Source organism: Ursus americanus, chromosome 33 (genome assembly GCF_024610735.1).
Source record: "Ursus americanus isolate L20-20 chromosome 33, mUrsAme1.1.p, whole genome shotgun sequence".
Classification (NCBI taxonomy): Eukaryota; Metazoa; Chordata; class Mammalia; order Carnivora; family Ursidae; genus Ursus; species Ursus americanus.
Genome location: NC_142159.1, coordinates 11,834,746 through 11,849,387, shown reverse-complemented (window position 1 = coordinate 11,849,387; position 14,642 = coordinate 11,834,746). Strand labels below are relative to the sequence as shown.

Sequence of the window (14,642 nt, the reverse complement as noted above, 5' to 3'; positions counted from 1 at the left end):
TGGGTCTGCAAGACCTGCCATTGACCAGGAAGGAGACTCAATGATTAAACAACTTGCCATCCTGGCAAGAAGCCTGGACCTGGAAGTCAACCCTCAGCATTTGAAATATGGTAAGGATCAGGGCGAACAACTCTGAGGTCTCTGGCCCTATATATATTATATAATTATATATATATAATTTTAAGAGGGCAACAGCCGAGCATTAAAGCAAGCACAGAGTTCTGAGCAAGAGGCCCTGTGTGACTGCCCAAACCTGTCCCCCTTGTGAAGCCAGCCTGTTCCTGGCAGCTGGAACTTGCAGGCCCTGAGAGCACAGAACTGCAGCCTGGAGCCCGGCACCGCTGTGTGCTCAGGTCAGAGGAGGGCACGTGACTCAGGCCTGGATGCCACGGAGACCAGGACCAGGACTAGGACCGAGAGGGTTTAAGCTCAAAGAGGGAGAGGGTGAGTGCGCCTGGAATGAACGTGGGGCTCTTTCCCAGTGCCTCTGGGGTCTTGCCCATCAATCTACTACCTCACTGAATCCACCGTGTGTGTGTGTGTGTGTGTGTGTGAGAGAGAGAGAGAGAGAGAGATACAGGCTAAAATAGAAGACAGCTAGAGAGAGAGAGAGAGAGAGAGATACAGGCTAAAATAGAAGACAGCTACCAAGAGCTGAAGGGCAGTAGGCAGAGGAGAAAGAGGCTGCTTCTAGCCGGACAGAAGACTGTAGAGGGTCTTGGCTGGGAAGCTAGAAGTGTGAAAAGCGGACCAGGACGAGATGAGGCAAGGTTAAGACGTAGGTCCGGAGGGCCTGGAACGCCAGGCGGAGGATTCTCAGTGCGCACAGGCGTAGGGACAGCTGACGCCACACAATTTGGGGTCCGGGCAGGGACGTAGACCCCGGCCGCTAGAGGTCGGATCAGGACTACCCGAGGAGAGCAGCAAGGCGGCGGAGACGAGCCACGGATGCGGCCGGTTAGGCCGCGGGGATCTCCAAACGCCGCCAACTTTTCCCCACGGCTGGGCCGGCGCGGGTGTGGTCTCGGGAGTGGGCGTGTCCCCTTCCTCGGGATCCCCGCGTGAGGCAGCCCGTCGCCCCGCCCCCGCCGTAGCCGCGGTCCGCCTCCCGAGGGCTCGCGGGGCTGCCGCCCGATGCGCAGCCGCAACGGATCGCTTCCGGGGGCGGGTCAGCGGAAGTGAGGGCGGCTGAGGCTGGGCGGCCGGCTGTGGTAGGAGGGGCTGTGAGGTGAGTGAGTCCCGGAGCTGGAGTCTGAGGTGAGACTAAGTCCGAGTGCCGCTCCGGAGGCGGGAGCTTGGTCTCTCAGCCCGACTGTGGACGCGGCCTAGTACCAGGCGCTGTGCGGAGCCCACGGCTCCTCTTCCCGCGCCAGTTCTCGCGGGAGCCCGTGCTGTCCGCCACGCTCGGCTGAGGGTGGGAGGACTCAGTGCCCGGGGGGTAATTACTCGCTCGAGTCACCCAGCTTCGGTGGCTCCGCTACAGCAGACGCTTCTCGTTTCGGCCGCGTTCCTCGGCCGGTCGGGCCACTTCGGCCGCCTCGCTCCTTCTGGGACCCGGGCCGGGGCCTGTGGGTCCGAGGGCCTCCAGGGCCGGCGGCGAGAACTTGGCCGACCTTGGCCCCTTGGGGTCGGGGAGTTACGGGGGAGGGGAGGCGGGTCCCGGGCAAGGTCCCCGCAGCGGCTCCCCCAGTGCAGCCGCTTGGGGCCCACGCGGGCTGTCGCTCGCCAAGTTCCACCGAGCGCGGCGGCCTCGGTGGGGCGCCCGGCGCGGGGGTGATGAGAGCAGACCCTGCTCTGGAGGAGCCCCGAGCCTCCTGCGGGAGAGCGTGTGTGAACAGGCCATGACAGCGGCCTGGAGAGGGGTCGTGGGAACGCAGGGGTGCTGAGAACCAGCCTGCATGGCCAGCGGCCTGGGGGAAGTCTAGCGGATGACACTTGGGGCGCGGAGGGGGGGTGAAGGCTAAGCCGGAGTTCTCCGTTCGTGAACAAACGTTGAAGTGCTCACTGGGGACTAGGCAGGCTCTGTGCCTGGGGAAGCTCCTGCCCTGCGACAGACAGCAGATTACGCGGGTTCTAATTACTATTGTGAGAGGACTCGGAAGGAAACGTGGGTGCTGCGGGAGAGGAGGCAGTAAGGATCTGTCAGGGCAGGGGAGGTGATGCTTGAGCTCTGAAGAATGATGAAGAATGAGCTTGGTGAAGAAGGTGCTGGTGTTTCAGGCAGAGGGGATAGTGTGAATAGGAGCTGAGAGGCGGCCAGCGTGGTTGAATGGCAAGGGGAACGTGGGAGGTGTGGCTGTCAAGTGTGCAGGGGCCCATTTGCGGGCCTTGGAGTTTGGTCTGGTTAGGTTGGGCCTGATTGTGGAGGACCCTGCAGGCCATGCCCAGTATAGATGTTACCCTGTTAGATATAGCGAAGGGGGGTGGGTGTTAAACATAGGAGCAGTGTGTCCTAGAAAGATCCCTCTGGCTGTTGTGTTAGGCCTGAGTCTTTGGAGGTAAGTTTGGAGAGGAAGTGGCTGTAGTGTCTAGAGTGAGAAACACAGGGAAGCACTGTTCTGTGAAACTTGTGGCAGGCACTGACATTCAGCACAGAGCCTGGCACACAGAGGGACTTTGATAAAGGCTTGAACTACAGGGAGTTGAGCCCATGCAGAAGGCAGCACAATTTAGACCAGACTTGAAGTGCTTTCCACTGGCGTGACCACTGAGTGACCTTAGATACTTGCCTTCCTCTCTCCAGCTTCCTTTCCCCATTTGTATCATAAAGTGAGTGATAACTCCTCTCCCACCGGTGAAAGAGAAATCCTGCAAGGGAGGTTTCAGTCCATCCCCTGTTCAGAGCCTGTCCTTGGCTCCCCAGTGACTTCTTACTTGAGTATTCCCAGCCTTCATGACTTGACTTTACCTTTCTTTGCTCCTCTTTACGCCTCTCTTGCCCTCCTGTCCTGGACCTGTGCTATTGTTGCTGTTTTTCATCCCTTTCTACCCCCTCTGAACTCACCATGAGGCCTTGGGGCCAGGGGCCTGAGTTCACCTGGCCATCTGCTTAGTGTACCTTTCTTAAGAGTGATTTTCAGCCTTTGCTAAAATTATGTATTCAATTCCTATTTCTCTTCATATCGTGCGTTCCTTGAGAGCATGGGTGTGTCTTACTCCTTCCATAGCCCCTGCAGTGCCCAGCACAGGGCCTGGCACAGAGTGGGTATTGTTATATTTGATGAACAAGGCAATGAGTTCATTGATTGCATCTGCTCACCATACAAGAGCAGCTGAGAAGAATCAGGAGTGATCCCATCCATCTGTGTCATGTTCATTAAGCACTTTAAAATCTTACCCTATTTCAATCTTACCCTATTTCACAGATTGAGCCTTAAAGTAATCTAGGATGGGAGCTCTTGTCCTCTTTTTACATATGAAAAATCTTACCCTATTTCACAGATTGAGCCTTAAGGTAATCTAGGATGGGAGCTCTTGTCCTCTTTTTACATATGAAAAAACCCAACATTCAAAAAAGTCAAGGGACTTTCGTAAGGCTACAAGACCAGTAGATGGCTAAGCAGTATAAAAATTTTTGGCTGTTTTCCTTGTAGCCCAGTAGACTGAGATTGACAAGAGCTGGCTGTTTATTCTCACGTTGTCTACTTCACATCTCTCCCTTGCCAGGACTCAGCAGTGCTAGGCTTGGTGGCACATGCTGGGGCTTTTACACTCCATCTTCAAGAATGGATGCTGGGTTTGGATGATACCTACAATTTGGCTTTTAAACTACCAAGAAAGTTCTATTTATTTATCTACAAGTAATGCCTCAGGAAGTCCGAGGGATCAGGAAGCTCCCAGAGTTGGCCAAGCTCATGCCACGGGTCTGGAACAGAACCTTCAAGGGTCTGGATTTGGAGCCATTGTTGAGTGAGGGCAGCCTCTTGGGTTGTTTTTCTCCCCTGTGAAACATCAGAGAAACCTTGGTGTTAGTCATGGCTCTGCAGGACCTGGTTTTTGTGGGGCTTGTGTGGTGGCCATTGAGTCTCCACTGTGGGGGGTTGTTTCACAGGAAGAGAAATCTGGTGTTCCTTAAAGATGGCCTGATATGAAGGAATCACGCCTCCAGCCTCCCCAGGCCCCCAGAACTGCCCTGTGGCTGGCTTGTCCTTCAAGTGCAGGAGCCGGTTGAAATGTCAGGAATGGAAGCCAATGTGGTAAGGGGCATTCCCAGGGCAGGGCTTTGGTGGGGAAGGGTTGAGCACTGGGCCTGCTGAAATTCTGCAGGAAATTCTGAGACTCTACAATTAATTCTTCCTTCCCCTGGAGGCGACCCTTCCACATACCCTCACTGCTTGCCCCCAACAGGCAAAACCAAGTGTGGTCTTGGGGACAGTTAAGGAGTCAATGTGTTTCTGCCTTTTTGGGCAGAGGGAAGAGTGGGAAACCTATGTGATCCCTACACCCAACTAATTCCTCATGCCTTCACTGGATCCTCCCAGCATTTACCATGCCTTGGCAGCAGCAGATGTCCCCTTAAGTGGCTGGCAACTGGGGAACCTGCCCTCACTTATATTGAGACTTGACCCACACACAGTGCCCTGTCCCTGGGAATGGGGACTTCAGTCTCCCTGCTAAAGGGGGGTGGGGTGGTAGAATAGAATAGTGGTTGGACCCATCTCTGAGACTGCTTGTGTCTCTCCTTTAGACCATCCCAATCTGGCAAAACAAGCCACATGGAGCTGCTCGCAGTGTAGTGAGAAGAATTGGGACCAACCTGCCCCTGAAGCCATGTCCCCGGGCATCCTTCGAGGTAAGTATACTGAAAGGGCCTGGTTAAGTAGAAGCTCAGAGGCTATGGGAGGATGGTGCTGCTTCTGTGCCAGGTATTGCTAAGGCAGGTTGCTTTCCTGATCACTTTTTCATTTTGTCAAGAAATATTTATTAAGTGCATATAATGGATACTGGTCACTGTGCCTTTCTGATTTCACAAACTATGACCACAACAGACTTCCAGTCTGTTCATAAATAACCTTGCATCTTTGATGCCACTAAGTGACTAAGATTTCATCAGGCTCCTGCAGTCCAGTTCATCAGAGTAGGCCAAAGTCCCTTGTTGAACCAGATTCCCAGAGTAGCCATGTCTGCCCTGAGGTGTTTCCCCAAAACCCTGACAGGTCTCGCTGTGGGACAGAGTGCTGTGTGACTGAGTTGAACTCTGCTTTTCTTACCAGCCCTAAGACTTGACCACTTAGCCACCTATTTTTATGTTTCCCTGAGGCCATTACTCCCCATCCTTTTCTTTTGAGCCGCTCCTTTACTAGAGCACCTAAGGCTTACCTCTGTGTCTAGGGTCCTTTGGCACCCACTGTGCAGCAGGTTCTTGCCAGGCCCATGTTTTTGAGACCCCCCCCCCACTTCTGCAGTGGAAAGCTAAGTCGCATTTATTAGGTCCTAGCTACCTCCCTTTAAGAACTAATGGTTAAGAACCAGCTCCAGGGGCGCCTGGGTGGCACAGCGGTTGAGCGTCTGCCTTCGGCTCAGGGCGTGATCCCGGCGTTGTGGGATCGAGCCCCACGTCAGGCTCCTCCGCTATGAGCCTGCTTCTTCCTCTCCCACTCCCCCTGCTTGTGTTCCCTCTCTCGCTGGCTGTCTCTATCTCTGTCAAATAAATAAATAAAATCTTAAAAAAAAAAAAAAAAAAAGAACCAGCTCCAGGCTAAATGCTTAAGATGTGTACATTTTGGGGAACTGGAAAACAAGAGAAGTACTTCAGCTTTCTGCCTACACAGGGGAAACAAATACACGGGCCCAGGTGGAAACAGAAATGAAGGAACCTGAGTTTCTGTATCAGATGCGGAGCTGTGAAATCGTAGGAACTCGTTCTGGAGTCAGAAATGGTGTCAGGGTTGGCATTAGAGTCAGGAATGGAGTTGGAAGTATGTGATGTGGGGTGGCTATCCTATGACCTGGATTGCCACTTATCCAGGATTGCCTGAAGGGCATGAGCAGGATGTGGTCCTAGTTGCCTCAAGCATCAGAAACAAAGGGGAGCACAGCTAGGGGGTGTGAGGGACTCAGTGGATGTTGCCCCTACACTTGGCTATAACCTCTTCAGTCCTTTGGCCAGATGCTGCTGGGCAGGGACGATCAAGGGCACAGGCTCCCACAGAGCAGGAGTGTGTGTGAATAGTATTAGTAATACTAGCTGACGTTTACTGAGCACATACTGTGTGCCAGGCACTGTGCTAAATTATATGTGTTAACTCATTTAATTGTCAATAGCAGAGCAGCATTCTGGAAAGGAAAGCAAATAGAGGCTTACCCTAAATGGCCCATTTTAGCAGTAACTTCTGGGTCAGTGGAAGTCCTTTCCTGCGTAACCTTGGAGCATCGCATTGCTCCTGTGAGACGCAGGTTCCCTGTCTGAAAGCTAGAGCTATCAACTCCGGACCCACCCACCAACCTATAGCAGAAACATCTGAACTTAACTCGTGTGGATGGGTTTTTGAGAAATTGTCCCTGGATATCTGTTGTAAATTAATTCCCTTAATTATTTAAAGTAATCTTGCTGATTTATTTTTTAAATTTACCCATCCAAAAAATTATGAAATGTGAAAAAAAGGAAAATAAATTACTTATAATCACATACTCATGACACAAAATAGTTAATGTTTTGGTGTAGTTCTTTTCCATCTTTTTCTAGATGCATGTGTTTTTTTTGTTTTTTCACTTTGTTAAAATCATAGCATGATTGAATCCTCCTAATCTTTCATTTAACATAATGTCATTCAGCCTTGTCTGTTCCCTGGTTGTTGTTCATCTGAGTTGAGGGGCTGTTTTTAAGGAATCCTCTTATCCTTTTGGTATAATCATTTCTTTTTATTTAAATCCAAATATTCAGATTATCAAGTTTGCTTAAAACAGTGTTGCTCTGACAGTATAGATCCCAATTAGCTTCGGAGGTGTTGTAAACAGCCTGCCGGGGAAGCTTCCTGTTGATGTCCTTGTACCTGTATTCTCATAGCTGGAGAAAGCAAGATGCTCTTAGTAGCCATTTCTGTTGAAAGGTAACTCTTGCCAGTCCCGCTAATGACTCCTTTGCTCCAGTCAGGGGTCAGCAAATGTTTTAAGAAGCCAAATAGTAAATATTTTAGTATGGGGGCCATAACTTCTGTTAAAACTACTCGTACAGTTGCAGCTTAAAAAATACCACAGACGATACATAAATGAATGGGTGTGACTTTCCAATAAAACTTCATATATAAAAATAGGTCCCAATCCCACTGTAGGCCACCATGTTTTGCTTGGAATATAATAGCCTCATAACCGGTCTCTTCACTCTCTCATGCATGGTCCACATGGCAGCCAGAGTAATCTTTCAAAATCTGATTTTTACAATCTTCCAGTGGCTCATTATTGGTCTTAAAAGTTTTTTAATTCACTTTCCTGCCTCTTGCAAACCACCCTCTACCCCCAGCTCTGTCCTGGTGTGCTAAACTACTTATAATCCCATAAACTCTCTTCTGTCCTTTTTCCAACCGAGAACTGTCTTCTCCCCTCTCTAGGAAGACTCCCTGATACTCAGGGCTGGATTAGGTGCCCCTCCCATGTGTTTTGCAGTCTTTGATAGTCTCATGTCAATAAATGTTTTAATTAATGACTTTTGCTTCCCTGTAGACCCTGCCCAACATCTCTGATCTGTGTCTGAGGGATGTACCCCCAGTCCCAACCCTGGCTGACATCGCCTGGATTGCTGCGGATGAAGAGGAGACATATGCCCGGGTCAGGTAGCTGGTCTGCTGGGGAATGGGGAGCTCCTTCCCACACAGGGTAGCAGGCAACAGGGAGAGTGCTTATGCGGGGCTGAGGGCAACAGGAACAAAAGCTGTGGGCTCTGAGTGGGAGTAGAACCTGGCTGTGTTACTTGTGTAAGAAGTGCAGTGGCCAGCTGCCTCTGACATACTTATCTTTCCTGGTCCAGAAGTGACACACGGCCCCTGAGGCATACCTGGAAGCCCAGCCCTTTGATTGTCATGCAGCGCAATGCCTCAGTTCCCAACCTGCGTGGGTCTGAGGAGAGGCTCCTGGCCTTGAAGAAGCCAGCCCTGCCAGCCCTAAGCCGCACCACAGAGCTGCAAGATGAGCTGAGCCACCTGCGCAGCCAGATTGCTAAGATAGTGGCAGCGGATGCAGGTAGGAGCCCGGGTCAGGGCCACAATTTAGCAGATTGTTCCTTTCCCTCTGGCTTTTGGTACAGGATAAAGGTAGGAAAATGATGGTCCATGGTTCAGGGGGACACAGGCCCAGGGCTCTGGGGTTGTCCTGAGGACTGGCCAGCCTGTAGTAATCCTTGAATGGTTTCCATCAGCCATTTTGGGCTGACTGGTTTGATTAGGAACAAAATCTTCACTTAACCTGTGAATGCGCCCCCCCCCCGCCCCGCCCCTGGCAGAGTCCCTCTCTTGGCTACAAAAACCAACACCCTCTTCCAAGTGTCGTTAAGATCACATCTTCCGTGAGCCCTCAGGCAGCTTCCCTTTTCAATGAGAAATAAGAATTCTCCACCATTAAGAGAGAGATTCCCTTTAAGCTATCTTCCTATCTATCTTCCCTTTCCTTGTTCTCCTAGAGACCACCTCTCTATCCCTCCACCTGTCTGTCTGCAGTTAAGGCAGAACCACTGGAAATGGATGGGAGTCTGCCTTGACCCAGTGCATGAAACACCAACATTGGATCTCTCCCAAGCTGTCCGGGGTTTATCATCCTATTCCTTCTATCCATCCTCACTTTTTTGCTCCTTGCCAGCTTAAAGTCCTAGCTCCCAGATCTTACCTGTTGGTAGAACACATGAAAATCATGGTGTTCTTTGTAATCTTCATATATTTAATTCACTCATATGGCAGTTTAATAGAGGAATTCTACTTGAAATTTTCCATTTATATGTTGGCTACATTTTTGTCATCCAAGAGACAAGCTGAAGTAGTTGATGAAAAATGAAACAAAAAATCTTTTGTTTTGGAAATTTTTCAAGATTTGAGAAACTAGGACTATCACCATTCTATTTATTTTTGCTATTTCTTCTAGTCACAGATAGGAGCATAGTCAGAAGCACTAGCCCATTTAGAGAAAAGGACACATTCCGGCCTTGGTTCTGTCACTGTTGCTCTGGTAGAAATAGGGCTGTCACTGCATAGCCCACTGCAGAATGGGAGCTTTTAGAAGCTAAGCCTTTAGGGGGGGGGGGGTCTACCCTCCCAGAACACTGGAAGAGCTCAGTGCTTTTCTATCTTCTGTAGATCCTGAGAGGGGAGGGTAGTGGAGGAACCCTCCACTGGCTTACAGATAACATCCTGGGCTCTCCCAGAATGTCATGATGTCAAGCCCAGGAAATGAATGTTTGATAGGCACTGCTTGTGGGGAGAAGATATTACTGCCGTATTCTAGTCCCAATGTCCATCCATGCCTATTGTTTTCTCTTTCAGCTTCGGCTTCATTAACGCCAGATTTCTTATCTCCAGGAAGTTCAAATGTCTCTTCTCCCTTACCTTGTTTTGGATCCTCATTCCACTCTACAACTTCCTTTGTCATTAGTGACATCACCGAGGAGACCGAGGTAGAGGTCCCTGAGCTTCCAACAATCCCCCTGCTTTGTTCTGCCAGCCCTGAATGTTGCAAACCAGAACACAAGGCTACCTGCAGCTCATCTGAAGAGGACGACTGTGTCTCTCTGTCCAAGGCCAGTAGCTTTGCAGATATGATGGGGATCCTGAAGGACTTTCACCGGATGAAACAGAGCCAAGATCTGTAAGTATATGATAAGGAGCTCTGGTGGTGTGTTTACTGTTTAAGTCACCTGTGGCCAATGATCTAGTAGAAAGAATGTACAAAGTTAAGTCCTCAGTAGTAGTTATGTTACTTCATTCACAAAGCTTGCTTGCTTAATAACACCTGGGGCTCCAGTTTGAGGAAAGAGTAACATTTTACATTTGGTTGGGGTGATCTAACACAATTGTTAGTAGAAATTTTACAAGGCAGCTCATCTAATCCAACTTCTGTCACCCAGGGGAGCTTTACCACTTCAGTACTTATACTGCTGGTGACAGTATTCCCATGCTCCACCTTGCAAAATGGGGTTGCATAATAATTATTTTAGTATCTCAAACTGGTAGACTTTCTGATGGAAGGAGAATTTCATAAAGTTGGGGTTTCTGCTTTAAAATACAGTGGTCCCTTATGCAAACCAACTCTCCAAATCCAGGCATTTGAGACTCTAAACCTGGCTGTCCAGCGGAATTGCTAAGATTTGTTATAAATACACCTTAAACTTACTAAAGCAGAACTCCCAAGGAGTGGAGCCTTGTGTCTGGGGATCTTTTCCTTTGTTAATGGAAAGAGCTGGGTTGATGACTAAAAATGAGAAGGTAGCACCATCAGCAAAGATTCAGAAGTGTGACAGATCTTATACCTACCTAATGGAGGTATAAGTAGCCGTTACACCTACATAATGACCAGTAAGATGTCTTCATAGGAATGTACGTAAGTTCACTAGAATTTAAAGCGCCTATTTTCCAGATATCTAGGACACTCTTTTATGATGTATTAGGTAACTCAAACCTACCCTAATCTAGAGTTGGTTTTGTTCCCATGGTTCCCTCGTGATGTGAACGTTTTACTATGAATTCTAGATCTCTTATAAAAACCTCTGGAAAAAACCCTTAATAACAGATAAGTAATCTGCCTGATAAAGAATTCAAAGTAAAGCTCATGAAGATGCTCACCAAACTGGGGAGAACGGATGGACAGAGAACTTCAGCAACGAGATGGAGAATACGTCAAACTGCTAAAACTAAGTCACAGAGCTGATAAACACAATAACTGAACTAAAAAAATACACTAGAGGGGTTCAGGGCAAACTAGATGAAACAGAAGAAAGAACAAGTGAACTCAAAGACAAAGCAGTAGAACTCCCCCAATCAGAGCAGCAAGTAGAAAAAAGAATAGGGGAAAAAAAAAAAAAGTAAAGATAGCTTAAAAGCTTAAAGGAATTTACGGGACATCATCAAATGGACTAATGTTCTCATTATAGGGCTCCCAGAAGAAGAGAAAGGTACAGAAATCTCATTTGAAAATAGAATGGCTGAGGGGCACCTGGGTGGCTCAGGTCATGATCCCAGGGTCCTGGGATTGAGCCTTGTATTGTGCTCCCTGCTCAGCAGGGAGTCTGCTGCTTCTCCTCCCCTCGCTTGTGCTTGTACTTTCTCTTGCTCTCTCTCAAATAAATAATAAAAATAGAATGTCTGAAAATGTCCCTAACGTGGGGAAGCAAACAGACATCCAGATCCACAAGGCCCAGAGAGTTGCACATAAGATGAGCCCAAAGAGACCCTAAAAGCAGCAAGAGAAAAATAACTTAGGTAAAAGGGAACCCCCATAAGACTATCAACATGTTTTTCAGCAGATACTTTGCAGACCAGAAGGGAGTGACACAAAATATTCAAAATGCTGAAAAGAAGAAAACTTCCAACCAAGCAGAGTCATTTCAGACAAGCAAAAGCCAAAGGAGTTTATCACCACTAAATCAGCCTTACAAGAAATGTTAAAATGACCTCTTTAAGCTAAAAAGAGCACTAGTCAGTAATAAGAACACATATCAAAGCGTAAATCTCACTGGAAAGATAATAAAAATAGCAGACTCATCACTTAAGGTTAAAAGGACAAAAGTAATAAAAATAACTGATTATAATAAGGGGTACACAAAATAAAAAGATGTAAAATGTGACATCAAAAACATGGGGTAAAAATGATGAGCTTTAGAATGTGATCGAACTTAAGTTGGCAACTATTTTATCAACTTCGACTGTTATAGATAGTAAGTTGTTATACTTAAGGCTAATCTTAACTACAAAACCCTATAGTAAATACACAAAAGATAAAAAGGAATATAAGCATACCACTAGAGAATGTCATCAAACCACAAAGGAAGAGAGCAAGAGAAGAAGGAACAGAGAAGAACTACAGAAATAGCCAGAAAACAATTAATAAAATGGCAATAAGTACATACTTACCAATAATTCTACTTTAAATGTACACGGACTATTCTGATCTAAAGACAAGAGTGGCTAAATAAAAAAACAAAACGATATGCTGCCTACAAGAGACTCCTTTAGATGTAAAAACACACAGGTGAAGGGATAGAAAAAGATATACCATTTAAATAGAAACCAAAAGAAAGCTGGGGTGGCTATACTTCTATCAGAAAAAAGTCAACTTTAAAACAAAGATTGTAACAAGACAAAGAGCATTATATAACGATAAAAGGGTCAATCCAACAAGAGATGATATAACATTTGTAAATATTTATGAATTATAAAGCAAATATTAGACATAGGGAGAAACAGCCATACAATAATAGCAGGGGACTTAATACCCCACTTATATCAATGGATAGATCATCCAGACAGAAAATAACACTGGCCTTAAATGACATGGTAGACTGGGTAGACTTAACAGATATATACAGAACATTCCTTCCAAAACCAAGACAATATACATTCTCAAGTGCACAATGGAACATTTTCCAGGATAGATCATATGGTAGGCCACAAAACAAGTCTGAATAAATTTAAGATGACTGAAATATCAAGCATCTTTTCCAACTACAGTGATAAGAAACTAGAAATCAGTTACACAAAACTGGAAAATTCACAAGTATGTGGAGATTAAACATCTACTGAACAATGGGCAGGGGATGGGGTCAAATCAGAAACCAAAAGGGAAATAAAAAACACCTTGACACAAACAAAATGGAAATATACCAAAATTTAGGAGAGGCAGCAAAAGAAATTCTAAGAGGGAAGTTTATAGCAGTGAGTGCCTATCGCAAGAAACAAAATTCCCAAATAACACAACTTTACACCTTAAGGAACCAGGAAAAAAAGAAGAGCAAATGAAACCCAAAGTTAGAAGGAAGGAAAGAAGGAAATAACAGGGATTAGAGCAGAAATAAATGAAATAGAAACTAAAAAGCAATATAAAAGATGAAAGTTATTGATGGGTCTTTGAAAAGATAAACAAACTTGACAAACCTCTAGCTAGAATCACTAAAAAAAAGAGAACTCAAAATCAGAAATGAAAGAGATATTACTAATACCACACATTCAAAGGATAAGAGACTACTATGAAAAATTATACACCAACAAATGGACAACCTAAAAGATGGATAAATTCCTAGAAACATACAATCTACCAAGACTGAATCATAAAGAAATAGAAAATCTGGACAGACTGATCACTAAGGAGATTAAATCAGTAATCAAAAACCTCCCAATGAACAAAAATCCAGGACCATATAGATGGCTTCATTGGGTGAATTCTACCAAACATTCAGAGAATACCAGTGCTTCTCAAACTCTTCCAAAAGACCAATATTTCTCAGACGCTTCCAAAAAAGAGATAATGAGGAAACTCTTTCAAACTCATTTTATAAGGCCAGTATTATCCTCACACCAAAACCATACAAGGACACCAGAAGAAAATAAAATTATAGGCCAATATCCCTGATGAGCATAGATGCAGAAATCCTGAAAAAAATATTAGCAAACTGAATTCAACAATATCTTAAAAGGATCATACACCATGATCAAGTGGGGTTTATTCAAGGAATGTGAGGATAGTCCAACATCTGCAAATTGATGTGATATACCACATTAGTAAAACAAAGGATGAGTCATATGTTCATCTCAAGAGATGCAGAAAAAGCATTCAACAAAATTCAAGATCCATTTGTGATAAAAGCTTTCAACAAAGCAGGTATAGAAAGAACATACCTCAACATAATAATAAAGGCAAGATATGACGAGCCCACAGCTAACATCACACTCAACAGTAAAAGCTGAAAGCTTTTCCTCTAAGATGAGAAATAAGAAAAAGATGCCCATTCGCCTATTTAGTCAACATAATATTGGAAGCCCTAGCCCGAGCAATTAGACAAAAAAAAAAAAAAAAAAGAAAAGAAAAGGCATCCAAACTGGAAAGGAAGAAGTAAAACTCACTATTTGCAGATGACATGATATTATACAGAAAACCCTAAAAACAAAAAAATTGCTAGAATAAACTAATTCAGTAATGTTGCAGGATACGAAATCAATAACTAAAAATCTGGTGTGTTTCTATACACTAATGACAGGCTGTCAGAGAAATTAGCAACCCCATTTACAATTGCATCAAAAGAATTGAGTATCTAGGATAAAGGAGGTGAAAGAGCTGTATACTGAAAACTACAAGACATCACGGAAAGAAATTAAAGAAAACACAAATATTCCATGCTCATGGATTGTAAGAATTAATATTGTTAAAGTATCCATACTACCCAAAGCAACCTACAGATTCAATGCAATTGCTATCAAAAGTCCAATGGCATTCTTTACAGAACTGGAAGAAAGTATTCTAAAATTTGTATGGAACCCCAAAGACCCCAAATAGCCAAAACAATCTTGAGAAAGAACAACGCTGAAGGCATCATGCTCCCTGATTTCAAACTCTTATTACAGAACTATAGTAATTAAAACAATATGGTATTGGCATAAAAACAAATTAGTGGAGCAGAATAGAGCCCAGAAATAAACCCACACATATATGGTCAATTTACAACAAAGGACCCA

General features: G+C 45.6%; 1 protein-coding gene across 5 annotated transcripts in view; it reads left to right on the top strand.

Annotated features, from left to right (window-relative positions):
• Positions 1–420: 420 nt before the first annotated feature.
• MTFR1L (mitochondrial fission regulator 1 like) overlaps positions 421–14,642 on the top strand; it is a 29,273-nt gene continuing 15,051 nt past the window's right edge. The window contains exons 1-6 of one of the 5 annotated variants that reach the window (XM_045782075.2): positions 421–444; positions 4,052–4,196; positions 4,688–4,792; positions 7,660–7,769; positions 7,964–8,175; positions 9,465–9,786. In XM_045782075.2, the coding sequence (XP_045638031.1) occupies positions 4,173–4,196; positions 4,688–4,792; positions 7,660–7,769; positions 7,964–8,175; positions 9,465–9,786 (773 nt within the window). In that variant the 5' untranslated portion in view covers positions 421–444; positions 4,052–4,172. The other 4 variants (XM_045782076.2, XM_045782071.2, XM_045782072.2 and 1 more) reach the window with 4 other exon arrangements.